This window comes from Anomaloglossus baeobatrachus, chromosome 3 (genome assembly GCF_048569485.1).
Source record: "Anomaloglossus baeobatrachus isolate aAnoBae1 chromosome 3, aAnoBae1.hap1, whole genome shotgun sequence".
Classification (NCBI taxonomy): Eukaryota; Metazoa; Chordata; class Amphibia; order Anura; family Aromobatidae; genus Anomaloglossus; species Anomaloglossus baeobatrachus.
In genome coordinates, this window is record NC_134355.1 from 371,954,895 (window position 1) to 371,982,631 (window position 27,737).

The window sequence follows — 27,737 nt, forward strand, 5'->3', positions numbered from 1 at the left end:
GCAGTGATCGGGTGTTGATACTTACCTCCATCATGCAGCACCTCGCTTTCTGGCGGCCGGGTCACTCTGTCAGCGTCTGCAGGAGAAGGTGGGCGGGCCTGAACTAGCTCCGGCTGTCACATGACCGGAGCTCGTGGAGGCCCCACCCACCTCTTCGTTCCTGTACCTGGATCCACCGCGCTGCTGTACACCGGACGGAGAAAGTGACTCGGGTGTCTGCTATCAGGGCAGGTAAGTATATGGGACCCTGCGGAGAAATCCGCAGGAATAATTGACATGCTGCTGATTTTTCCGCAGGGAAATCCGCATTATTTCCGCTGCGGAAAAATCCGCAGCGTGGGCACAGCAGTTCCCAAATGCCATAGAAATGGCTGGGGAGTAGCTGTGCTGCAGATTTTTGAACAATCCGCGGAATTTCCGCGAAAAATCCGCGGCAAATTTCACACATTTTCCGCAGCGTGGGCACATAGCCTACCAGTACACTAGGTTTTCATGGCAGATGTGAGCAGCTGCTCCCCGTAGTGTTTAAAAATGGAAAAGATTAAAACTTTTTATTTCATTTCTCATATTTTAGAATATTAAAAATAATTTCATTTTTTTAATTAAAACGTTAATACTTTTTCAATGGTTTTTACTTTTCATTTATTTATTTTTTACACATCTCCTTTAATGTCACTGTCAAGCAATGACAGTGACATTTAAACTGTGAGATCCTGCCTGGGAATCAGTTCTGGACACAAATCAGCCCCTAGCAACATGATCAAAGGTGTCATGGCAAATGGGGACCTGTTGAAAGTCACAATCACTGCCGCGCTGGTACTACTATAACGCTCGCCCCTAGGCTATTCATAAGTGACAGAATAAGGTGGGCTTTACACGTTGCGACATCGCTTCCGATATATCGTCGGGGTCACGTCGTTAGTGACGCACATCCGGCGCTGGTAGCGACATCACAATGTGTAAATTCTAGGTGCGACGATGAACGAGCGCAAAAGCGTAAAAAATCACTGATCTGTGTAACGTCGTTCATTTCCATAATGTCGCTCCTGCTGCAGATACGATGTTGTTTGTCGTTCCTGCAGCACCACACATCGCTGTGTGTGAAACCGCAGGAACGACAAACATCTCCTTACCTGCGTCCACCGCCAATGCGGAAGGAAGGAGTTGGGCGGGATGTTATGTCCCGCTCATCTCCGCCCCTCCGCTTCTATTGGCCGGCCGCTTAGTGACGTCACTGTGACGCCGAACGCACCTCCCCCTTGAAGGAGGGATTCTTCGGCGGCCACAGCGACGTCACCGACCAGGTATGTGCGTGTGAAGCTGCCGTAGCGATAATGTTCGCTACGGCAGCAAGCACCAGATATCGCATTTACGACGGGGGCGGGTGCTATCATGCTTGACATCGCTAGCAATTGCTAGAGATGTTGCAGCGTGTACAGCCCGCCTAAGACAAGTATTGCACTATATAAAGTACCGAAGTTTATAATACAAGTGATTGCAGGTTCAAGTCCCTATAAAGAAATGTTACAAACGATAATAACAAAAACAATATAGTTCCTTTTCCCCCAGAAAAAAAAAAAATACTGTATTGCAGTGTTCGTAAATGAAGCGATAAAAGGGCAGTAAGACCAAAAACTACAGCTCTTAGAGTAAAACACAAGCTCTGGAATTGTTTTAAGCCACTAAAACAGCAGAAGAACTACCGGTATACATTTGGTATCGCTGTAAGCAGTGATGTGGAGAATCTTGTTGCCAAAAAAATGTTAATCTAAAACTCTAAACTCAAAAACTCAAATGAGGCAGTTGAGTTTTTTCTCATCATTCCACCTGACTTTGAATTTTTCTTACCATTTTTCACGTACACTATAAAGCCTCATTCACACGTCGTTGTTGAACATACGTTTTTTTTCACAGATATAATACATATCCATTACAAATAGTGATGAGCCAGAACTATCATACTCGGTTGTTCAATACATGTAACTAGCTGTCACAAGTCAGTTGGACTCAACTCAAGTAGCCAAGTATAATGGAAGTCAATAGGGAACTCAAGCATTATTGCAGAAGATTCCCCAGAAAAATGCTCGAGTTCCACATTGTCTTCCAATATACTCATTACAAGAGTGGAGTCCATCCGAGCGTTCAACTGCTCGTTACAAGTACGGAGCACCCAACCATGGCAGCGCTTGCTCATCACTAATTATAATCTACATAACTTGAACAAAGGACTGGCACTCTAAATCTTCTGGAATTTTTTAGAATTTATTCCACATAAGTATACAGGCGTAAATTACGCATTTTGGCTAATAGTGAGCCTTTTTCACAATGTGAAAAAGGCTCACTATTAGCTGAAACGTGTAATTTATGCCTGTATACTTATGTGGAATAAATTGTAAAAAAAATTCCAGAAGATTTGGAAGGGCTCACTATTAGCCGAAACGCGTAATTTACGCCTATATACTTAAGTGGAATAAATTCTAAGAAATTCCAGAAGATTTGGAGTGCCAATCCTTTGTTCAAGTTATATTGTGGATGTCTTCCTCAGACACATACACCTTGGATTGTGTGCACACAGATGACATCAGTGTATAGTCCACGTGCTCTACATATTTAACATTGCAAAGAATAGGAGAAGCTTTGTAATTCATTTCATGATCAATCTGTGAAAAACACTGACGACAGACTGATAGCAAAAACGGACACACTGACAGTACTCTGATCCAAAACGAAAAACTACAGGGGGAAAAAACGCAATAGGATCTTATCCAACAAACATGAATGATAAGGGAATGTGCTCATCTTATGGGGTTGTGTGTCACACAACCTGATTCAAAGCATGTAATCAGCAGCTGTAGAGTCCACGTGCAAAAAAACCAAAAGCAGATCAGGAACAAAGCAGATGTGGAGCTACCACTGCGCGGATGAAGATATGACATAAATACAAAGATGATCAAATGAAGGTGGTTTTATTCAACACATTTCAAAGTGTCTCCCCACTTCTTTATCAGGAAATCCACCAATATAACATAACATAATACTAGTGGATTTCCTGATGAAGAAGTGGGGAGACACTTCGAAACGCGTTGAATAAAACCACCTGATCATCTTTAGATTTATGTCAAATCTTCGGCAGCACAGTGATAGCTCCATATCTACTTTGTTCCTGATCTACTCTGACCCAAAACACTGACGTCTATTTTTTCATGTATGTGTTTAAAACACGGATGTGTTGATGAATGAGGTCTAAAGGGGGCTTTACACGCTACGATATCGTTAATGTTTTATCGTCGGGGTCACGTTGTTAGTGACGCACATCCGGCGTCATTAACAATATCGCAGCGTGTGACACTGACCAGCGACCTTAAGCGACCTCAAAAATGGTGAAAATTGTTCACCATGGAGAGGTCGTCCCAAACTCAAAAATCGGTAAGGGTTGTTTATCCAGGTGGTTCATCGCTCATGCGGCAGCACACATCGCTATGTGTGACACCGCAGGAGATAGGAACGTCTTCTTACATGCCGCCGGCCACAATGAAGAAGGAAGGAGGTGGGCGGGATGTTACGTCCTGCTCATCTCCGCCCCTCCGCTTTGATTGGCCGGCCGCTTAGTGACGTTGCGGTGACATCGCTGTGATGCTGAACATCCCTCCCCCTTGAAGGAGGGATTGTTCGTCAGTCAGAGCGACGACGACGACCAGGTAAGTATGTGTGACGCTGCCGTAGCGATAATGTTCGCTACAGCAGCGATCACAAACAATCGCATGCGCGACGGGGGCGGGTACTTACACGCTCGCTATCGCTACAAATTGCTAGCGATATCGCTACCGTGTAAAGCCCCCTTAAGGCTGCTTTCTCACATCCAGTTTTTCCTGTGCGGCATAATCCGGCGCTTTGCAGAAAAACTGCAACCGGGTTTTTTTGCCGCCGGTTGCGGGGTTTTGTGGGTTTTTTGCATAGACTTTCATTAGTGCCGGATTGTGCCGCATGGGCTTGCGCTTGGTCCGTTTTTTGCAGAATGCGGCAGATTTAGCAGATGCGGCGGCCGGATGGAACGTTGCCTGGCACGTTTTTTGTCCAGCAAAAATAAACGCATTGTGCCGCATCCGGCCAATGCGGCGCGATTTGCAATGCATGCCTATGGACGCCGCATGCGGCGTCCTGCGGCAAACACTGCATCCGGCCGCCGCATGCATTTTTTTCCACTGCGCATGCTCAGTAGCGTGCCGCAAGCGGCAAAAACCGGACGGGCCGCATCTCAAAAACTTATGCAAAGGATGCAGTTTTGTCGCCGCATCCATTGCATAGGTTTTAAGGCCCTGTCACACACAGAGATAAATCTTTGGCAGATCTGTGGTTGCAGTGAAATCATGGACATATTGTTCCATTTGTACACCGCCACAAACCTGGCACTGATTGTCCACAATTTCACTGCAACCACAGATCTGCCGCACATTTATCTCTGTGTGTGACAGGGCCTTTAGAGTCGGATTGGCCGGCTCTGCTAAAACCGGAGGTGTGAAAGCAGCCTAAGGTAAACTAAATGTTTTTCAAACCTACAACTCATCACGCATAAAAACAAGCCCTGGTACAAATATGTAGGCAGGAAATTGGCACTATGCTTGTGCGGTTGATGAACACGACACTGGTGACCTTACAATGGTCATGGTTTCTCTAGTGACATACACTGGACGTTTTCCCTTTGATAAATGCCATGTATTTGTTGACAATGACAATGTGGAGCTTTACGTTAAGTTACCGGTAATTAAACTGCACTCTACGGAGGTGGTAGTACTGTAGTCTTTGCATGTTTTTCTGTCTCCACAACAGAACAAGCCTGTAGCTTTTCATCATTATAAACAAACTAAACAACCAACAAAAATACGTGTATACTGTAAACCTGGCAGCTGAGTCATCACAACACGGCAATACAAGAAGAGGACGTTACAAGATCGGAGGCAACACAAAGGACAGATTAAGAAAGAGCAAAGAAGTAACCGCACAACATATGAGGGCGAGAATGAAGGAAGCTTACCCAACTATAAAGTATCAGTTTATCTAGCAGCAAAATGCTAAAGGAGTGAACTCCATACACCTTCTTATAAAAAAATAATAAAATATGGAAATTCAAAAATATAAAAGCGTACGTTCAAAAATTTTACACTGCAAATCCACATCACAAATCACCTGCTGGATACAGATGTGTGGTGTATTTTCATGTGGACTTACTGTAGGTTTACTATTAAGCAGTATTTAATCTGCAAGATGCTACTAAACAAGCCAAAAGGGGTTGTCCAGGCAATCTCCAAAGTCTGCAGTCACTTTATGGGACTGCAGACTTGTGAATCCTCACATTATACGCTGTGAGATTTATCGGGTGCCGGCGGTGAGACTACAGTTATATGACTGCAATTATCAGATATGCATCCTCCCGGCCACAGTTCGACTAATCGTGCATGACCTCACTCAATACAGGTGACTTGAGAGAGGTGATACAAGTCTAGTCGGAATGTGGCCGGCAGGATGCATCTCGCACACTTGTGATCACAGAGCAGCTCAGTTTCGCCATCAGCACCAGAGTAATTCCAGAGTGTGCAATGTCAAGATTCACAAGTCTGCAGTCACATAGACTGACTAAAGACTTTTGCCACGTAAACAGGGTGCAAATACCATGAAGAATGAGCAAAAAGATCATTAATCATGTGAAATTATCTATCATCTAACACGAGGTACATCATCACTGGCAGCCTATGTGTACTGAGCAATCTAATAAAGATCGCTAAGTACGCATCGTCAGCTATGGTCTGCTTGTGTAAACATACATCAAAACAACTGCCTATCACGGTGCGGTTTTTTTATGCATTTTTGGTGCAGTTTTGTGACAAAAACGCATGTCTATCCTTATGCCCGCAAAGTCAATGAGAGTCCTGAAGAGCTGTGTGCATGTTGCTTATTTTTTCCTTGCAGATTTGAAGCAGAAAAAATTGGCAAAATGCAATTCTTGGTGCGTGTCTTTCCTGCATTTTGTAGCCCTTCCAGCTATTGATTTCACTAAACACATGGCACAATAACATGCCGTTTTTTTAGTGTGTTTTTCTGCCACAAGGTACAGACATTTTTTGCACCAAAAACTCACTCGCGTACCCTATGAGTAAAAGTTTACAGATCAGCAGTCTTATCTAATCTACTGAGTGTTTACTGTCTACATCGGGAAATACCCTAGATGTAAACCTTTGATACAGCATGCTTTTTTCTGGGATGCCGCTGCACACAAAGGTTTTCCCCTTTAAAAGATTTCTGTTCTAAAGTTTTAGGGAGGCAAAGAAAAAATAAATATAAAATGTGCTTTTAGGGTGCGTGGCCTGGACATGGAGGGATAGAGTCGTGAAGTGTCTTTGCTCCTGCCCTGACCCGGGCATTTATAACACCAGGGCAACAAAAACGGAGATTTGAGCAGCGGATGGGCAACAGGAGGAGGGGAGGAGGCCCCCGACATACTTTTAAAACACCGGCCACCACAACGCGGGATATCAGGAGCTATCTGAGGGATCCGGAGCGGGCAGCCCCTGAGCACAAGATGGCGGACGCAGCGAGGCATACGAGAAGCGGCCGCTCCCTGGGCGCAGCCGTAGCGGCGGCAGTGGTGGCTGAGGACCCGGAGGATGCAGCTGACGCCCGGGCTCCGGCTGCGGACACAGGCGGCAATGAAGAGCGGGCACAGGTCAGTGAGGGGCAGGCCGGAGCGGCACCTCGAGCGGCTCCTCAGGCGGGAAGGCAAAATGGCGCCGAGGCCCAGAACGCCGGCGGGACAGTGACGGAAAACTCAGTCTGCACCCAGGCGGCACTTACCATGACTGGAGCGGGAGGGGAGGGCAGTGATGCGGGGGGGTCCATGATGTTGGAGGATTCATCTGGCCCCACTTCCACTGGAGGATCGCCAGCTACTCTGAGCCTGGAGACTCGGAGGGGGGAGGGAAGGAGGGCTGCCTCACCCGACCACTGTGCTGCTGCAGGCACGGAGCTGTGCGTCTTCCCTGTGCAGATGGGAACCGCTGGGACTGTGTTCTTTGGAGGGAGCCCCCCTGCAGGCCTGTGTTTCTCAGCTGCTACATTTAATAGTGCTGCTCAAGAGGCCGGGCACCCTGGCACCAGCGGGGGAATAGGCCACACAGATCATCAGCCTTTGCTCCAGATGTGGAAGGTGTTAGAGGGCCTCAGTAGTCACATCAAAAATATCCCTACAAAAGCTGATATGGACTCATATGTAACTAGATTGGAAAGCTCCTATCGCGCAGAGCTCTCAGGCCTGAGAGACGAAGTACAGCAGATGGGGGAAAGAGTGGGGGCTGTTGAAGCTGCAGCACAATCCCTATCACTTAAAATAACAGAGCAGGATTCCCGCATTTCTTCCCACAATGCTCACTTTCAGTATCTGACTGACCTCATTGACGATATTGAAAACCGCAACCGACGAAACAATATAAGGGTCCGTGGCTTGCCGGAATCGATTGAATCTGTGGATTTGGACAAAACCCTACGCCACATTTTTAATGCTCTGTTACAAGTCCCACTAGACTCTCCCCTGGAGCTGGACCGATCACATAGAGCTTTGGGTCCCCGCTCTCAGGACCCGGACCGTCCTAGGGATGTCATCTGCAAGGTACACAGATACCAACTCAAGGACGCCATAATGGGGCGGGCCCGCTCGGCAGAGAATCTAAGACACCAGGGACGGAGGATACAACTTTTGCCTGATCTCTCCAGATGGACACTCCAGAAAAGGAGGGCATTACGCCCGCTCCTGGACTCGCTGCGCCAACGGAATATCCCGTACACGTGGGGGTTCCCTTTTCGCCTGCGGGTACGGCAGGCGGGCAGGGTGCACGTATTGAGCCACCCGGTGGGGGTTCCAGCGTTTACAGCGGCCTTACGGATTCCGGAGGTGACCATCACAGACTGGCCGTGTTTGCCCCCCGGGGGACCAGGGGGCGTCCACCCTGCGGCGGTCTGGGAGAGGAGGAGAAACCAGGAAGAAGTGCCCGAAGATCGTGGCTGAGGTCGGACATTCACAAGGAGGCGAAGATTTATGAAGGTTTATAAGGCGTATAAGTCATATTACTGCAGAGATGTGGTTTGATTTTTCTCATTGCAGGTTAACACACTACTGACAGTTAATGTTATATTGCATTACCAAGGATGTGTTGGAGGGGCCTCCTTTTGCCTTTTGTCTAAAGGTTGTGGCCTGAGTTTGCGTCGTCGTGGGGATGGTGAGAACATCTTAATTGGCCGCCAAGCCCCCGCGAGGAACACACTCGGTGCTAAAGTTAAAGGCTGAAGGGCGGCGTAACTTTAAAATGAAGGTTGCTGATATAAGTTGTTAAAATAATATGCTCTGGGTCAGGCGGAGCTGCCTTCCGTGTGCAGTCCGCTTCTCTATTGGGGTTGTTGCACTTGGCTGGCCTAGGTGCAGCTTTATATAGTTCTACCCCATTAACTCCGTCAGGTTTGGCGGTACGCTTTAGCCCTTTCTTGGTGCTGAAGTATTTTCTGTTCTAATTGTTCTAATTCTCCTTCTAACTCTTCTTATTTTACTTCCTCTTCTCTCTCCTCTTCTTTTAATTTTTTTTCTTCTAACTCTTCTTCTTCCTCTTTTTCTTTCTCCTCTTCACCCTTCCCCCCCCCCCTCCCCCTTTTTTTTTTTTTTTTGTCTTTCTCTGTTTTTCCTACAACCTTCCCCAACTTCCCTATTATCCTTCCTCCAAACACAGGTGATTGATTGGACCCTAGGTGCGGAACCATGGCGGAACTAAAATTCGGCTCTTTGAATGTGAAGGGACTTAATACTCCCCAAAAAAGGACCCAAATTCTTTATGATATGCACAAGCAGAGGGTGCACATTCTTCTTCTCCAAGAAACTCATTATAAAACTGGTTGTGTCCCCAACATGAAAAATCGTTATTACCCGACCTGGTACCATGGTACTAACGCAGACTCTAGATCCAGGGGGGTGTCTGTTGCCTTGCATAAATCATTCAGTCACTCCTTGATAGACATGAAGTTGGACCCAGAAGGCAGATACGTTATGGTTAAATTGAGAATCTCAGGTAATGTGTTCACGGTTGCGGGTTGGTATTCGCCCACTGTAGATCAGTCAAAAGCGGGACGGGGATTTCTCAGAACCCTTACAGAATTCTCAGAGGGAGTGGTCATCTTGGGGGGAGACTTTAATATGCCCCTAGACCCACAGGTGGATACTTCAACTGGCCGAAGCGCGATCCCCTTATCCCACTTACGGTCCTTTAAACGGGAGGTGCATCAGGTTCAATTGACGGACGTGTGGCGGGTATTAAACCCCTCGGGAAGGGATTATACCTTTTACTCAAACCCACACGGCTCATATAGCCGTATTGATTTTTTTTTAGTAAGTCAGCACGTCCTCACATGGCACCCAGTTGCTGAGATCGGAAGCGTGGTTTGGTCCGATCATGCACCTATTTTCCTAACAGTTTCGCCCCCGGGGGGTCAGACGCGTGAGTGGACATGGAAACTTAACGACAATCTATTGAAGGATACACTGTGCGCAAATGATGTCAAGGAAGCAATAGAGGTCTTTTTGGCAACACACGCCGGGGACTCCACCTCCCTACCTTTTCAGTGGGAAGCATTCAAGTGCGTAATTCGGGGAGTTTTAATAAAACATGGGGCACGTATTAAGAAGTTGAAGACTTTGCAAATTAGCACACTACTTGATGCGATACATAGGTTGGAAACCACACATAAAAGAAACAGATCAGCTGGGGTCTTAGCAGACCTCGTTAAAAATAGAGAGGACTTGAAGACGCTTCTTAACGAAAAATACCTTAAATACCGCTCTCATTACCAACGTTTCCTATATCAACACTCGGACAAATGTGGTAGGCCCCTGTCACGCCTTCTTCACCCCCGCAACAACACATCATTCATACCGAGAATACAGCGGCGTGGCGGCACTGACACGAGTAACCCGGTGGAGATCATGGAGGAAATGAGGACATTTTACTCTGATCTATATAACATTAAGGGACGCCTGGCGGATATGGAGCAGAGTAAACTGATGGAGAGGATCAATGAGTACATCACAGACACGGCATCCACACCGTTGAGGGAGGAGGAGGTCTCACAATTAGAAGAACAGTTTACAGAGGAGGAGGTGGGGCTGGTGATTAAAAGCTCTCCTGCAGGAAAGAGCCCGGGCCCGGATGGGTTCTCCCCGGCATTTTACAAGACATTTAGAGAATTGATAGCCCCATTCCTTACAAGGGTTTTCAATTCGGTCTCAGATACGACTCCATTTGCGGCGCAGTCCCTGGAGGCGTTCATTACAGTCTTGCCGAAGCCCGGCAAGGACCCATCTCTGGTTACCAATTATAGGCCGATATCTTTATTAAATGTGGATGTGAAATTGTTTTCTAAAACACTGGCCAATAGACTGGCCCCTCTCCTCCCCTCAATTGTTAACTCAGATCAGGTCGGATTTGTTCAAGGTAGGGAGGCCCGCGACAATGTGAATAAGACGTTATTACTCATGGCTAATGCGATCTCTTCTTCTTCACCGGTTGGCCTTTTATCTGTGGATGCGGAGAAGGCATTCGACCGGGTGCATTGGGATTTCCTCCGAACCGCGTTACAAAAGATTGGCTTGGGCCCGCTCTTTTTACAAAAAATATTGGCGTTGTATACGTGTCCCTCGGCACGGATCAAGGTCAATGGAGCATTGTCTCGACCCATTGCGATAAGGAATGGCACGAGACAGGGGTGCCCTCTCTCGCCATTGCTGTATGTGGTAGTGATGGAGCACCTCGCTAACGCTATAAGGAGGAATCCCAGTGTACATGGTCTACGGGTGGATGAGGAGACTTATAAGACTTCCCTGTATGCTGATGACCTATTGATTTATGTTTCTCAACCACACATTACACTACCCTCTTTGATGAAGGAGTTTGAGAGATTCGGAGAGGTAAGCAATTTCAAAGTGAATTACTCAAAAACGGAAGCACTGAGTGTCACCCTAAGATCCCACGAAGTGGCATTGGCTAAACAGAATTTCCCATTCAGGTGGCAAACTAAAGCAATTAAATATTTGGGCATACAGATCCCGGCTGACCTCTCTCTCCTCTACGCGTTAAATTATCAAACCCTATTGACACGCACACTCAAAGATCTCCTATCATACCACAAAAAACCTATTTCGTGGTTTGGACGTATCAACTCTTTCAAGATGGACGTACTCCCACGGTTTCTATATGTTTTTCAAGCGGTCCCCATATCTCCACCCGCTAGCTTTTTCCGCACACTCAAATCGGCGTTGATCAAGTTTGTATGGGGACACTCGAGGGCGAGAATAAAATATCATACTTTAACCAGACCGACGGACAGGGGAGGGGCTGGACTGCCAGACCTCCGTAGATACCATCAGGCTACTCTATTAATGCGCATGTTTGACTGGCACTTTTTTGCTGAACATAAGAAGTGGGTAGCATTAGAGCAAGGGGGAGCGCATGTACCCTTGCGGTATCTACCTTGGTTGGAGTCACGAGAGGGAGTAAAGTTGCCTACGGCTGACTTCTTGGTAAAGGCCACACTAAAAGAATGGGATCGGACCCGACAAAAAAGTTCGTTATCTGGTCCTCCACTCCTGCTCACCCCGATCCTTTCCAATACGGAATTTGCTCCGGGATCTGACCGTTCCACTTTCTTGCGCTGGGGAAAAGATGATGATGTTAGGATTCATCATGTATTAAAAGGACATGACATCATGTCCTTTGGGGATCTGCAGGGTCTGGATCCCCCTTGTTCATTATCATGGATAGAGTACAGACAGTTGCACTCATTTGTAAGCAATAGATTGAGAAAACGGAAACATCTACCCAACCCTTCCTTGACCCCATTTGAAGGGTCGTTCATGCAGAAGTCCCCACCTTCTCACTTAATATCATTAATTTATAAATTGTTGAGTCAGGCAGCTCCTGAGGCAGATACGGATCCACACTTCATGTCACAATGGGAGAAAGAATTGGGCACCACCTTTTCTGAAGAAGAAAATCGGAAAGCATATCTGTTTACCCATAAGCTGGCCACGGCAGGCTATGCGAAAGAAAAGAATTACAAAATTTTATCAAGATGGTACCTATACCCAGTGAAGCTGCATAGGATTTTCCCCTCTGTATCTGAGCTGTGTTGGCGGTGTGGAGGTTCCCCGGGGACAATGCTGCATATATGGTGGGAATGCCCGCTAATTAAACCCTTCTGGCTAGAGGTGTTATGGACATATACCAATATCTCTGGAGAGAGGGTGTTGCCCTCCCCACAGATCTCTCTGCTGTCCGTGTTGCCCGGCTCAATTAAGACACAAAAAGGAGACTTACTTAGATTCTGCCTTTCGGCAGCCCGTTCGGTGGTACCTAGACACTGGCGGAAGACGTCTCCTTCTATGCAAGAATGGCAGCAGGAACTCTCCTCCATATGTTATATGGAGGAGCTTTCCGCGGAGGTGACAGAGGACAGCGAGAAATTCTTAAAGATTTGGCAACCTTGGATCCTTTTCAAAGAGACAAATGCGTATAGAGAACTGTTTGGTCCTTGAATAGAAGGGGAATACTGGCCGGGCCTGGTTTCTCCAACAACCGCACCTGGGAGAACATGGACATCCCTTCCCCTCGGACTTACCCACCCTTCACCTTCTTTCTCTCTCTATGTAGTTACTATCTTCACTGCTAGCTCATTTCCCCCCCCCCCTTTTTTTTTTTTTTTTCCCTCTTTTTCTCTTTTTTTCACCCTGTTTCCTGACCTTAAGTTGCATTCTTAGTGCCTAATGTTCTGGTATATGAGTCAAGTGGGTACGTAGACTCCCTCTCATTATATTTTGGTTTTGAAATAATACCCTATCCAAAGTAAACAGAGGGAGCAGAGTCAAACAAATGTGGAGGGGGGGAGAGGGGCAGATAACATTCGTAATTGAAAGATCTTGAGATATGCATGTCCCCTTCCTTTCTTCCCTTCCCTCTGTTATTGCCTTTTGCTACTTTCCAGAAGGATATATGTCTACATGACTCTTTTTTTTGTATTTCTAAGGAATTGATTTGTAAGTCAAAATTGTATGCAATATTTGATCCTATGCTTTGGTTCTTGTCATTTGTATTGTATTTTTCTTAATAAACAAAGATTATACATAAAATGTGCTTTTACTCACACAACTAGTGTGCAGTTCTGCCTTCCACCCTGCTCCGGACTTTACTGACTGGCTGCAGCACTCTCGAGTGATATCACTGCTGCAGCCAGTCACTGAGCTCAGCTGCCCTGCTGATGTAGACAGCACAGCCACTGAGTTCAGTGAGTTGCTTTAGTAAGATTGTGTAGGATTGTGCTTTCCCAAAGCATTTTTTCCTTCCAAAAACACAGCAATATAGCCATTTGTTTAGTAAGTTTTTGGAAAAACACGGGAAACACTCAACAGGAAAGCAATGTGTGATCCCACCACTGCAGCCGATCAACAAAGAGTGGAGCAGCTGCGAGAGACAGCGCTGGACCAGGGAGTAAAATCATTTGGTTTTAATACTCTTCCCTCTCCTAGACTTTAGAGCAAAAATCATCAGCTTTTTCATTTCAGTGAAGGTCAAAAAAATATCAGAAACCGTGTGAAGAGACTACGACTGAGGTCAGACAAGTGTGTGAATAATAAAACGCCTAATTCGGTTTCCACTGTATTAGAGAATTCAGATTTGTTTTAATTTTTAAAAAAAAAAAACGTATTCAATGGCCGAGTCTCAAATTAAAAATAGATAAGCCTTGTGCATGACGTGGTTTCTTTTTTCTAGACATACACTCAGTCCATGTGAATAAACATTCATCTGAACTAGCTCATTCATGCATGTGCAATCTGTTTTACAAAGAGAGCTCATTATTAGGCTGAGCACACACGGCAAGAAAAACGGAGCGAGTGGAATGCGATGAAAACAAATCGCATTCCAACCGCACCCATGTTACTCTATGGGCCCACTCCCATAAGCATTTTTTTCTCAGCCCTAAATTAATGCCCGTGTGTCCCCAGCCTTAGGCTGGAGTCACACGATTGTATAAAAAAAAAAACGGTCCCATTCCCTTCCAAGAGAGTTGGAGGAGTGGTATCTGTGTAGTAGTCCGTATGTACTGTAAGGGCTATGCGAGTGGGTGCTTTTTCCCTCACTTGTCATCCATGTGCTGTCAGTGTGCAGTCTATTTTTTTCTCAGCAGCTATTAGTCATTTACAGTCATTCACAGGACCATTTACAGTGTTCTGTGCTACATCATAGTAACGTATCCATAAAAACGGACATCACTAGAATGGTCCTTGTGTCGTCCGTTTTTTTTTCACACCCATTGACTTGTATTGGTGAGTCTCGCATGATTTTGGCAACAAATCACAGCATGTTGCAACTTTTTGGTCATCTAGAATCTGGATGAGGTCGGAGTCACACTTGCGCGAGTCTCGCATCGCATCACCCGGCTCAGCCGCACACTCTCCTGACATGAGCGGGTCGGCTACATGTATTTCTACGTAACTGAGATGCTCCTGTCCAGAGAGCGGCAGGCCGTGCCAGGTAATGCGATGCGAGACTCGCGCAAGTGTGACTCCAGGCTGAGAAAAAAGCTGACCATCTGCTCTTACTTCATTGAATGACATCGGTCCAAGTGCAATGCAAGATTTTCTCTCAATACACTCATGTGAGCGCACCCTAAAGCGGGCTTTACACGCTGCGATCTCGCTAGGGAATGTACTCGCCCCCGTCGGTTGTGCGACATGGGTAAATCGCTGCCCGTGGCGCACAACCCACTTACCCCTGTCACACGGACTTACCTGCCCTGCGACGTCGCTCTGGCCGGCGAACTGCCTCCTTTCTAAGGGGGTGGTTAGTGCGGCGTCACAGCGACGTCACACGGCTGGCGTCCAATAGAAGCGGAGGGGCGGAGATGAGCGGGACGTAACATCCCGCCTACCTCCTATCTTCCGCATTGCCGGTGGAGACAGGTAAGGAGATGTTCGTCGCTCCTGCGGTGTCACACATAGCGATGTGTGCTGCCGCAGGAACGAGGAATTACAGCAATAAGCAGGAAACGATTTTTTGTTTCAGGACGACCTCTCCGCGGCAAACGATTTTGACCGCTTTTTTAAGTTCGCTCATAAGTGTCACACACTGCGATATCGTTAATGACGCCGGATGTGCGTCACAAACACCGTGACCCTGACGATAAATCATTAACGATATCATAGCGTGTAAAGCCCGCTTTACCCTCTGTGTGGAGGATTAGAGAGGTTGTTGACTACTTGAACAACCCCTTTACAATCCCTTTGTTCGCCCCAGTAAAATAATAACACCTAGGGCAGATTCAGGACAGACAGTATAGAACAGACAACGATCGCATTGCAGTGCTCTGACTTGCCGGCGGCTCTCCTGACCCAAGCAAAAGTGTTATGTGGCCCTTCTGACTGCACCCTTATACGTCATCCCTGGGAGAGCTGGAATGGCACTGGCATTGGAGGTGGGTATAGGGGTATGTTTACATATTCAGCATTTTGTTAGTATATTACATCAGCATTTGTAAGCCAAAACCACCAAAACCAACCAGGAGGGGGTAAAAAATGCAGAAGTGGTGCTCGTCTTTCTATTATACTTTTCTTCTGATTGTTCCAACCTTGATGTTGGCTACATATACTGACCGTGTGAATGTAGCCTAAGGGTGTGTGCGCACAGTGCGTTTTTATTGGGTTATTTGGGACAGTTTTGCAGATTTTGGTGCAGTCACAAAACTCCATGCAAATCCTTATGCCAGCAAAGTCAATGACTGAATAGGATAACTGAAGTGAGCACTAATATATATATATGAGTGCAAGCCAAAAATACATACTATATATAAGAATAAGGCTGCACATCAAACTTAGATAATGGTATAATGCCTCAAGCATATGGAAAAATATTGGAATATACAATGAAAAATGCTACTTGCTAATTTGAACATGTGAATAATGAATTGCATACCTGCTATGAATATTAGGAAAAAGGAGATATTTAGCAATCGCATTGATCAATGTAACTGAGCCCCAAGGCCTCGTCAAGGCATATCTCTATATTGGGGTCCCTAGCTCTGTGACCCTAACTGTGTGTCATCTCATTGCAATTAAAAACTGCTATGGGTGGAGAGGGGTAACTAAGGACTTTCTTATATAGGAGATGGAAAAAACATGGCCGAAAGGGGCGGAGCTGTGTTCACATTCAGAAAAAAAACTACATATAACTGAATAGGATAACTGAAGTGAGCACTAATATATATATATGAGTGCAAGCCAAAAATACATACTATATATAAGAATAAGGCTGCACATCAAACTTAGATAATGGTATAATGCCTCAAGCATATGGAAAAATATTGGAATATACAATGAAAAATGCTACTTGCTAATTTGAACATGTGAATAATGAATTGCATACCTGCTATGAATATTAGGAAAAAGGAGATATTTAGCAATCGCATTGATCAATGTAACTGAGCCCCAAGGCCTCGTCAAGGCATATCTCTATATTGGGGTCCCTAGCTCTGTGACCCTAACTGTGTGTCATCTCATTGCAATTAAAAACTGCTATGGGTGGAGAGGGGTAACTAAGGACTTTCTTATATAGGAGATGGAAAAAACATGGCCGAAAGGGGCGGAGCTGTGTTCACATTCAGAAAAAAAACTACATATAACTGAATAGGATAACTGAAGTGAGCACTAATATATATATATGAGTGCAAGCCAAAAATACATACTATATATAAGAATAAGGCTGCACATCAAACTTAGATAATGGTATAATGCCTCAAGCATATGGAAAAATATTGGAATATACAATGAAAAATGCTACTTGCTAATTTGAACATGTGAATAATGAATTGCATACCTGCTATGAATATTAGGAAAAAGGAGATATTTAGCAATCGCATTGATCAATGTAACTGAGCCCCAAGGCCTCGTCAAGGCATATCTCTATATTGGGGTCCCTAGCTCTGTGACCCTAACTGTGTGTCATCTCATTGCAATTAAAAACTGCTATGGGTGGAGAGGGGTAACTAAGGACTTTCTTATATAGGAGATGGAAAAAACATGGCCGAAAGGGGCGGAGCTGTGTTCACATTCAGAAAAAAAACTACATATAACTGAATAGGATAACTGAAGTGAGCACTAATATATATATATGAGTGCAAGCCAAAAATACATACTATATATAAGAATAAGGCTGCACATCAAACTTAGATAATGGTATAATGCCTCAAGCATATGGAAAAATATTGGAATATACAATGAAAAATGCTACTTGCTAATTTGAACATGTGAATAATGAATTGCATACCTGCTATGAATATTAGGAAAAAGGAGATATTTAGCAATCGCATTGATCAATGTAACTGAGCCCCAAGGCCTCGTCAAGGCATATCTCTATATTGGGGTCCCTAGCTCTGTGACCCTAACTGTGTGTCATCTCATTGCAATTAAAAACTGCTATGGGTGGAGAGGGGTAACTAAGGACTTTCTTATATAGGAGATGGAAAAAACATGGCCGAAAGGGGCGGAGCTGTGTTCACATTCAGAAAAAAAACTACATATAACTGAATAGGATAACTGAAGTGAGCACTAATATATATATATGAGTGCAAGCCAAAAATACATACTATATATAAGAATAAGGCTGCACATCAAACTTAGATAATGGTATAATGCCTCAAGCATATGGAAAAATATTGGAATATACAATGAAAAATGCTACTTGCTAATTTGAACATGTGAATAATGAATTGCATACCTGCTATGAATATTAGGAAAAAGGAGATATTTAGCAATCGCATTGATCAATGTAACTGAGCCCCAAGGCCTCGTCAAGGCATATCTCTATATTGGGGTCCCTAGCTCTGTGACCCTAACTGTGTGTCATCTCATTGCAATTAAAAACTGCTATGGGTGGAGAGGGGTAACTAAGGACTTTCTTATATAGGAGATGGAAAAAACATGGCCGAAAGGGGCGGAGCTGTGTTCACATTCAGAAAAAAAACTACATATAACTGAATAGGATAACTGAAGTGAGCACTAATATATATATATGAGTGCAAGCCAAAAATACATACTATATATAAGAATAAGGCTGCACATCAAACTTAGATAATGGTATAATGCCTCAAGCATATGGAAAAATATTGGAATATACAATGAAAAATGCTACTTGCTAATTTGAACATGTGAATAATGAATTGCATACCTGCTATGAATATTAGGAAAAAGGAGATATTTAGCAATCGCATTGATCAATGTAACTGAGCCCCAAGGCCTCGTCAAGGCATATCTCTATATTGGGGTCCCTAGCTCTGTGACCCTAACTGTGTGTCATCTCATTGCAATTAAAAACTGCTATGGGTGGAGAGGGGTAACTAAGGACTTTCTTATATAGGAGATGGAAAAAACATGGCCGAAAGGGGCGGAGCTGTGTTCACATTCAGAAAAAAAACTACATATAACTGAATAGGATAACTGAAGTGAGCACTAATATATATATATGAGTGCAAGCCAAAAATACATACTATATATAAGAATAAGGCTGCACATCAAACTTAGATAATGGTATAATGCCTCAAGCATATGGAAAAATATTGGAATATACAATGAAAAATGCTACTTGCTAATTTGAACATGTGAATAATGAATTGCATACCTGCTATGAATATTAGGAAAAAGGAGATATTTAGCAATCGCATTGATCAATGTAACTGAGCCCCAAGGCCTCGTCAAGGCATATCTCTATATTGGGGTCCCTAGCTCTGTGACCCTAACTGTGTGTCATCTCATTGCAAAGCATATGGAAAAATATTGGAATATACAATGAAAAATGCTACTTGCTCAGTTACATTGATCAATGCGATTGCTAAATATCTCCTTTTTCCTAATATTCATAGCAGGTATGCAATTCATTATTCACATGTTCAAATTAGCAAGTAGCATTTTTCATTGTATATTCCAATATTTTTCCATATGCTTGAGGCATTATACCATTATCTAAGTTTGATGTGCAGCCTTATTCTTATATATAGTATGTATTTTTGGCTTGCACTCATATATATATATTAGTGCTCACTTCAGTTATCCTATTCAGTTATATGTAGTTTTTTTTCTGAATGTGAACACAGCTCCGCCCCTTTCGGCCATGTTTTTTCCATCTCCTATATAAGAAAGTCCTTAGTTACCCCTCTCCACCCATAGCAGTTTTTAATTGCAATGAGATGACACACAGTTAGGGTCACAGAGCTAGGGACCCCAATATAGAGATATGCCTTGACGAGGCCTTGGGGCTCAGTTACATTGATCAATGCGATTGCTAAATATCTCCTTTTTCCTAATATTCATAGCAGGTATGCAATTCATTATTCACATGTTCAAATTAGCAAGTAGCATTTTTCATTGTATATTCCAATATTTTTCCATATGCTTGAGGCATTATACCATTATCTAAGTTTGATGTGCAGCCTTATTCTTATATATAGTATGTATTTTTGGCTTGCACTCATATATATATATTAGTGCTCACTTCAGTTATCCTATTCAGTTATATGTAGTTTTTTTTCTGAATGTGAACACAGCTCCGCCCCTTTCGGCCATGTTTTTTCCATCTCCTATATAAGAAAGTCCTTAGTTACCCCTCTCCACCCATAGCAGTTTTTAATTGCAATGAGATGACACACAGTTAGGGTCACAGAGCTAGGGACCCCAATATAGAGATATGCCTTGACGAGGCCTTGGGGCTCAGTTACATTGATCAATGCGATTGCTAAATATCTCCTTTTTCCTAATATTCATAGCAGGTATGCAATTCATTATTCACATGTTCAAATTAGCAAGTAGCATTTTTCATTGTATATTCCAATATTTTTCCATATGCTTGAGGCATTATACCATTATCTAAGTTTGATGTGCAGCCTTATTCTTATATATAGTATGTATTTTTGGCTTGCACTCATATATATATATTAGTGCTCACTTCAGTTATCCTATTCAGTTATATGTAGTTTTTTTTCTGAATGTGAACACAGCTCCGCCCCTTTCGGCCATGTTTTTTCCATCTCCTATATAAGAAAGTCCTTAGTTACCCCTCTCCACCCATAGCAGTTTTTAATTGCAATGAGATGACACACAGTTAGGGTCACAGAGCTAGGGACCCCAATATAGAGATATGCCTTGACGAGGCCTTGGGGCTCAGTTACATTGATCAATGCGATTGCTAAATATCTCCTTTTTCCTAATATTCATAGCAGGTATGCAATTCATTATTCACATGTTCAAATTAGCAAGTAGCATTTTTCATTGTATATTCCAATATTTTTCCATATGCTTGAGGCATTATACCATTATCTAAGTTTGATGTGCAGCCTTATTCTTATATATAGTATGTATTTTTGGCTTGCACTCATATATATATATTAGTGCTCACTTCAGTTATCCTATTCAGTTATATGTAGTTTTTTTTCTGAATGTGAACACAGCTCCGCCCCTTTCGGCCATGTTTTTTCCATCTCCTATATAAGAAAGTCCTTAGTTACCCCTCTCCACCCATAGCAGTTTTTAATTGCAATGAGATGACACACAGTTAGGGTCACAGAGCTAGGGACCCCAATATAGAGATATGCCTTGACGAGGCCTTGGGGCTCAGTTACATTGATCAATGCGATTGCTAAATATCTCCTTTTTCCTAATATTCATAGCAGGTATGCAATTCATTATTCACATGTTCAAATTAGCAAGTAGCATTTTTCATTGTATATTCCAATATTTTTCCATATGCTTGAGGCATTATACCATTATCTAAGTTTGATGTGCAGCCTTATTCTTATATATAGTATGTATTTTTGGCTTGCACTCATATATATATATTAGTGCTCACTTCAGTTATCCTATTCAGTTATATGTAGTTTTTTTTCTGAATGTGAACACAGCTCCGCCCCTTTCGGCCATGTTTTTTCCATCTCCTATATAAGAAAGTCCTTAGTTACCCCTCTCCACCCATAGCAGTTTTTAATTGCAATGAGATGACACACAGTTAGGGTCACAGAGCTAGGGACCCCAATATAGAGATATGCCTTGACGAGGCCTTGGGGCTCAGTTACATTGATCAATGCGATTGCTAAATATCTCCTTTTTCCTAATATTCATAGCAGGTATGCAATTCATTATTCACATGTTCAAATTAGCAAGTAGCATTTTTCATTGTATATTCCAATATTTTTCCATATGCTTGAGGCATTATACCATTATCTAAGTTTGATGTGCAGCCTTATTCTTATATATAGCAAAGTCAATGAGACTCCACAAGTTTTTAACACGTTGCTTTTTGTTCATGGCAGATTTTCTCACTAGGTTTGCTGAAGAGGAGTAGAGCAATCAGACGTTTCAGATTCATGAATCTGGAGCATCTGACGAGCAGAGTGCGCCTCAGTGTGCTACACAAAAGTCTTTTCTCCAGTCACGGTCTGGAGTGGGATTTCTGGCATACAGTTGCCACAGCCAGTAATGAATTTTACATACTGCGGAGTCATGCCCTATCCATAAAACCATGGAAGCACTCGAGGAAATCAGACATCTGCATGAGAATCTCCTGCAATCTAGCAGAAGGTCAGACCTCCAGCTGTGAAACAAAGCCAAGAACGCTGAGGAGACAGAAGTGTTTTTATACTGCTCCTGTCTTTTCTTTCGTCAGCTACACAGCACGTTAAGGTCCAGTCACACTAAGCAACTTACCAGCGATCCCAACAACGATAGGGATCGCTGGTAAGTTGCTAGGAGGTTGCTGGTGAGCTGTCACACTGCGACGCTCCAGCGATCCCACCAGCAACCTGACCTGGCAGGGATCGCTGGAGCGTGGCTACACGAGTTGCTGGTGAGCTCACCAGCAACCAGTGACAAGCCCCCAGCGCCGCGTGGAAGATGCTGCGCTTGGTAACTAAGGTAAATATCGGGTAACCAACCCGATATTTACCTTGGTTACCAGCGCACGGAGCTACACGTGCAGAGAACAGGGAGCAGCGCACACTGAGCGCTGGCTCCCTGCTCTCCTAGTTACAGCACACATCGGGTTAATTACCCGATGTGTGCTGCAGCTAAATGTGCACAGAGCAGGGAGCAGCGCACAATGCTTAGCGCTGGCTCCCTGCTCTCCTAGCTACAGCACACATCGGGTTAATTAACCCGATGTGTCCTGCAGCTACATGTGCACAGAGCAGGAGCCGGCACTGACAGTGAGAGCGGCGGAGGCTGGTATCAAAGGTAAATATCGGGTAACCAAGGACAGGGCTTCTTGGTTACCCGATGTTTACATTGGTTACCAGCCTCCGCAGACGCCGGCTCCTGCTGCCTGCACATTTAGTTGTTGCTGTCTCGCTGTCACACACAGCGATCTGTGCTTCACAGCGGGACAGCAACAACTAAAAAATGGCCCAGGACATTCAGCAACAACCAACTACCTCACAGCAGGGGCCAGGTTGTTGCTGGATGTCACACACAGCAACATCGCTAGCAACGTCACAAAAGTTGTTCGTTAGCAGCGATGTTGCTAGCGATGTTGCTTAGTGTGACGGGGCCTTTACATAGTGAAATCATTTACAATGCAGATGCTTCTATTTGACCTGGTGATTATGTGATTGTTGGGCGAATAGGTCTAGATCAGCTCTGCCTGTGGTTTATGTCCCTAATGACATGGCATTTTCTTTCATGGATGCCCCAACTGCAGTGGAAAAAAAATGAGCAATTTAAATTGATCCCAAGAGATCTTTTATACTATTTTAATGGACAAATAATGATTTAAAAAAGGTGCAAAACAAATTTCTGCAACAAATGAAAAAAATAAATAAATAATATATATATACAGTACAGACAAAAAGTTTGGACACACCTTCTCATCTCTAGAACAACTGTTAAGAGGAGACTTTGTGCAGCAGGCCTTCATAGTAAAATAGCTGCTAGGAAACCACTGCTAAGGACAGGCAACAAGCAGAAGAGACTTGTTTGGGGTAAAGAACACAAGGAATGGACATTAGACCAGTGGAAATCTGTGCTTTGGTCTGATGAGTCCAAATTTGAGATCTTTGGATCCAACCACCGTGTCTTTGTAGAAAAGGTGAACGGATGGACTCTACATGCCTCGTTCCCACCGTGAAGCATGGTGGAGGAGGAGGTGTGATGGTGTGGGGGTGCTTTGCTGGTGAAACTGTTGGGGATTTATTCAAAATTGAAGGCATACAGAACCAGCATGCCTAACACAGCATCTTGCAGCGGCATGCTATTCCATCCAGTTTGCGTTTAGTTGGACCATCATTTATTTTTCAACAGGACAATGACCCCAAACACACCTCCAGGCTGTGTAAGGGCTATTTGACTAAGAAGGAGAGTGATGGGATGCTACGCCAGATGACCTGGTCTCCACAGTCACCAGACCTGAACCCAATCGAGATGGTTTGGGGTGAGCTGGACCGCAGAGTGAAGGCAAAAGGGCCAACAAGTGCTAAGTATCTCTGGGAACTCCTTCAAGACTGTTGGAAAACCATTTCCGGTGACTACCTTTTGAAGCTCATCAAGAGAATGCAAAGGGTGTGCAAAGTAGTAATGAAAGCAAAAGGTGGCTACTTTGAAGAACCTAGAATATAAGACATATTGTCAGTTGTTTCACAGTTTAAGTATTTCAGTCCACATGTTTTCATTCATAGTTTGGATGTCTTCAATGTGAATCTACAATTTTTAGAGTCATGAAAATAAAGAAAACTCTTTGAATGAGAAGGTGTGTCCAAACGTTTGGTCTGTACTGTATATATATATCTAAAAACAATTATCTACAATACATTTTATTAGCGACATACAAAAAAAAACAACCACATCACATATTAGACATCCACGTGGCTGTGATATGCAATCAATGGACTATTTGGTGCAAAACCAATAAAAAGGATAATACCCATCACCCCCACAAAAATATAAATTTAAAAAGAGTATTTGGTAATTTATATGAATCCCCGAAACACACAAAGTATGATAATACAATTTGCCCTGCATAAAACAAAGAATTTTACAACAGTGAGAAAAATAAAAATTACAGCTGATGAAATGCGGAGGCAGAAACCAATCTTGGTTATTAAGGAGACCTTGACGACTGATACATGCTCCATATATCAGCACTGGCTGTAGGACCTCAGCCACGTATGGGTAACTCTCAATGCTGCGGCGTTTCATAGTAGACCTGGACCGAGCCGCGCTGTCAGGTGAGTCCCCGGCGACTTCTCCCTGCCCACTGCCCTGGGTTGTCCGTTTTCTTTTTAGGGCGCAGACACACAGTGGTATCACTTATCAAAGGATTGCATCGCAATGCCCAGACTGATCAGCTCGGGTCAGATGAGCGGCCGGCCAGTCCATGCAGTGCACAGCGATCCTTGGACATGTGACTGTACCCTGTACACAGAGCGAGACCCATCAAAACACTTCACAGTTAAAGGGGATCTGTCAGCATGTTTTTGCTACCTCCTCTGAGGTCCTGAATCCAATGATGTATCACTTAGTTTACTGGGTGCAGCGGTTCAGAAATAGAGGTTTTAGATTTAGCATGTAGCAGAGCTCAGAAAGCTGCCCCCAGCCAGACTAGGCTTCCTATGTACATTGTTTATAGACAGTGAGCTGTTAATAAGAGAAGCAGTGGACTTGGAGTAGGGCTCACAGGCTGCTGTAGCTTACCTAGATCAAGCAATGATAAGCTCCTGGTGCTAAAACAAATATTATAAGTAAAGAACACGGAGTGAGCTTGATAAGAAAGGCACTGCTGAGATCTCACCCCTAAAGCATGCTGTCCTCAGATTACAAAGTGAAAACCTGCCGAGTAATTCCCTTTTACCTGGCTAAAATCATGCAGCCAGATTCTCAGACAATGCTGTACATGAATCAGGTGGCATTTATCAGCTGACAGGTTCTCTTTAAGGGGTTTAACAAGACAAAAGGGCAGACACACAGCGGCGCAGGCAGTACACAGGGGCGCAGGCAGTACACAGGGCAGACACACAGCGGCGCAGGCAGTACACAGGGCAGACACACAGCGGCGCAGGCAGTACACAGGGCAGACACACAGCGGCGCAGGCAGTACACAGGGCAGACACACAGCGGCGCAGGCAGTACACAGGGCAGACACACAGCGGCGCAGGCAGTACACAGGGCAGACACACAGCAGCGCAGGCAGTACACAGGGCAGACACACAGCGGCGCAGGCAGTACACAGGGCAGACACACAGCGGCGCAGGCAGTACACAGGGCAGACACACAGCGGCGCAGGCAGTACACAGGGCAGACACACAGCGGCGCAGGCAGTACACAGGGCAGACACACAGCGGCGCAGGCAGTACACAGGGCAGACACACAGCGGCGCAGGCAGTACACAGGGCAGACACACAGCGGCGCAGGCAGTACACAGGGCAGACACACAGCGGCGCAGAATACTGGGAGCTGTGACGTATTGATAACACACAGGGACAAGTCCAAACTATAAGTGTAGAGGAGGAATGCCCGACCCCCAGTCATACCTTGCTCCTCCCACCTGCGGACACTCTTTGCTGGGAATTGGGGACCGGGAATGATGGAGAGGGGACGTTCAGCATTGTGCTATACTGGGTGGCAGCAGGACACTGTACAGACTGTATACTTCTTGCACACTATGAGGTACACTCAGTACAAGGCTACATGTGCGCACGGCTCATTGCTGTATATACAGTGCTGACATCCGAAGTGTACACCCCACCAAATACAAGACGTCCAGTGAGCTGCAGGCCCTGCCGTGATGTCATCACTATGTGATCAGTCACGTGACCAGAGGCAGGAAGTGTTACAGCTGTAGCAGGAAGAGGAGCTTCTTATAAGAGATTGTTGCATGATGTGTGATGTACATACAGGAGTCGTGTGTAGTGTACATGGGGAAAGCTGTGTGACGTGTAATGTACATGGGGAATGCTGTGTGATGGGTAATTTACATGGAGAATGCTGTGTGACGTGTAATGGACATGGGGAATGCTGTGTGATGGGTAATGTACATGGAGGAGAGCTGTGTGATGGGCAATGTACATGGAGGAGAGGTGTGTGATGGGTAATTTACATGGAGAATGCTGTGTGACGTGTAATGTACATGGGGAATGCTGTGTGATGGGTAATTTACATGGAGAATGCTGTGTGACGTGTAATGGACATGGAGAATGCTGTGTGATGGGTAATGTACATGGAGGAGAGCTGTGTGATGGGTAATTTACATGGAGAATGCTGTGTGACGTGTAATGTACATGGGGAATGCTGTGTGATGGGTAATTTACATGGAGAATGCTGTGTGACGTGTAATGGACATGGAGAATGCTGTGTGATGGGTAATGTACATGGAGGAGAGCTGTGTGATGGGTAATTTACATGGAGGAGAGCTGTGTGACGTGTAATGGACATGGAAGAGACCTGTGTGACATGCAATGGACATGGATGAGAGCTGTGTAATGGACATGGAGGAGAGCTGTGTGACATGCAATGGACATGGAGCAGAGCTGTGTGACGTGTAATAATGGACATGGGGAAAGCTGTATGATGGGTAATGTACATGGAGAATGCTGTGTGATGGGTAATGTACATGGGGAATGCTGTGTGACGTGTAATGTACATGGGGAATGCTGTGTGACGTATAATGTACATGGGGAATGGAGTGTGACGTGTAATGTACATGGGGAATGCAGTGTGACGTGTAATGTACATGGGGAATGCTGTGTGATGGGTAATGTACATGGAGAATGCTGTGTGATGGGTAATGTACATGGAGAATGCTGTGTGATGGGTAATGTACATGGAGAATGCTGTGTGATGGGTAATGTACATGGGGAATGCTGTGTGATGGGTAATTTACATGGAGGAGAGCTGTGTGACGTGTAATGTACATGGGGAATGCTGTGTGATGGGTAATGTACATGGAGAATGCTGTGTGATGGGTAATGTACATGGAGAATGCTGTGTGATGGGTAATGTACATGGAGAATGCTGTGTGATGGGTAATGTACATGGAGAATGCTGTGTGATGGGTAATGTACATGGAGAATGCTGTGTGATGGGCAATTTACATGGAGGAGAGCTGTGTGACGTGTAATGTACATGGAGGAGAGCTGTGTGACGTGTAATGTACATGGGGAATGCTGTGTGACGTGTAATGTACATGGGGAATGCTGTGTGACGGGTAATGTACATGGAGAATGTTGTGTGATGGGTAATTTACATGGTGGAGAGGTGTGTGACGTGTAGTGTACATGGGGAATGCTGTGTGATGTACATGGAGGAGAGCAGCGGGACTTGTAATGGACATGGAGGAGAGCTGTGTGATGTGTAATGGACATGGAGGAGAGCTGAGTGACATGCAATGGACATGGATGAGAGCTGTGTGATGTGTAATGGACATGGAGGAGAGCTGTGTGACGTGCAATGGACATGGACGAGAGCTGTGTGACGTGTAATGGACATGGAGGAGAGCTGTGTGACGTGTAATGGACATGGAGCAGAGCTGTGTGATGTGTAATGGACATGGAGCAGAGCTGTGTGACGTGTAATGGACATGGAGGAGAGCTGTGTGATGGGTAATATACATGGAGAATGCTGTGTGATGGGTAAT

The 27,737-nt window shown here is 44.7% G+C and overlaps 1 protein-coding gene across 4 annotated transcripts in view; it reads right to left on the reverse strand.

Moving 5' to 3' along the window:
* Positions 1-25,872, reverse strand: part of CYB5R4 (cytochrome b5 reductase 4) — a 484,942-nt gene extending 459,070 nt beyond the window's left edge. For 2 of the 4 annotated variants that reach the window (XM_075340162.1, XM_075340159.1), the window contains exon 1: positions 25,636-25,872. In XM_075340162.1, the coding sequence (XP_075196277.1) occupies positions 25,636-25,710 (75 nt within the window). In that variant the 5' untranslated portion in view covers positions 25,711-25,872. Of the gene's footprint in view, positions 1-6,846; positions 6,928-24,956; positions 25,047-25,635 lie in introns of those variants that run through there. The other 2 variants (XM_075340161.1, XM_075340160.1) reach the window with 2 other exon arrangements.
* Between the last annotated feature and the right edge of the window lie 1,865 nt (positions 25,873-27,737).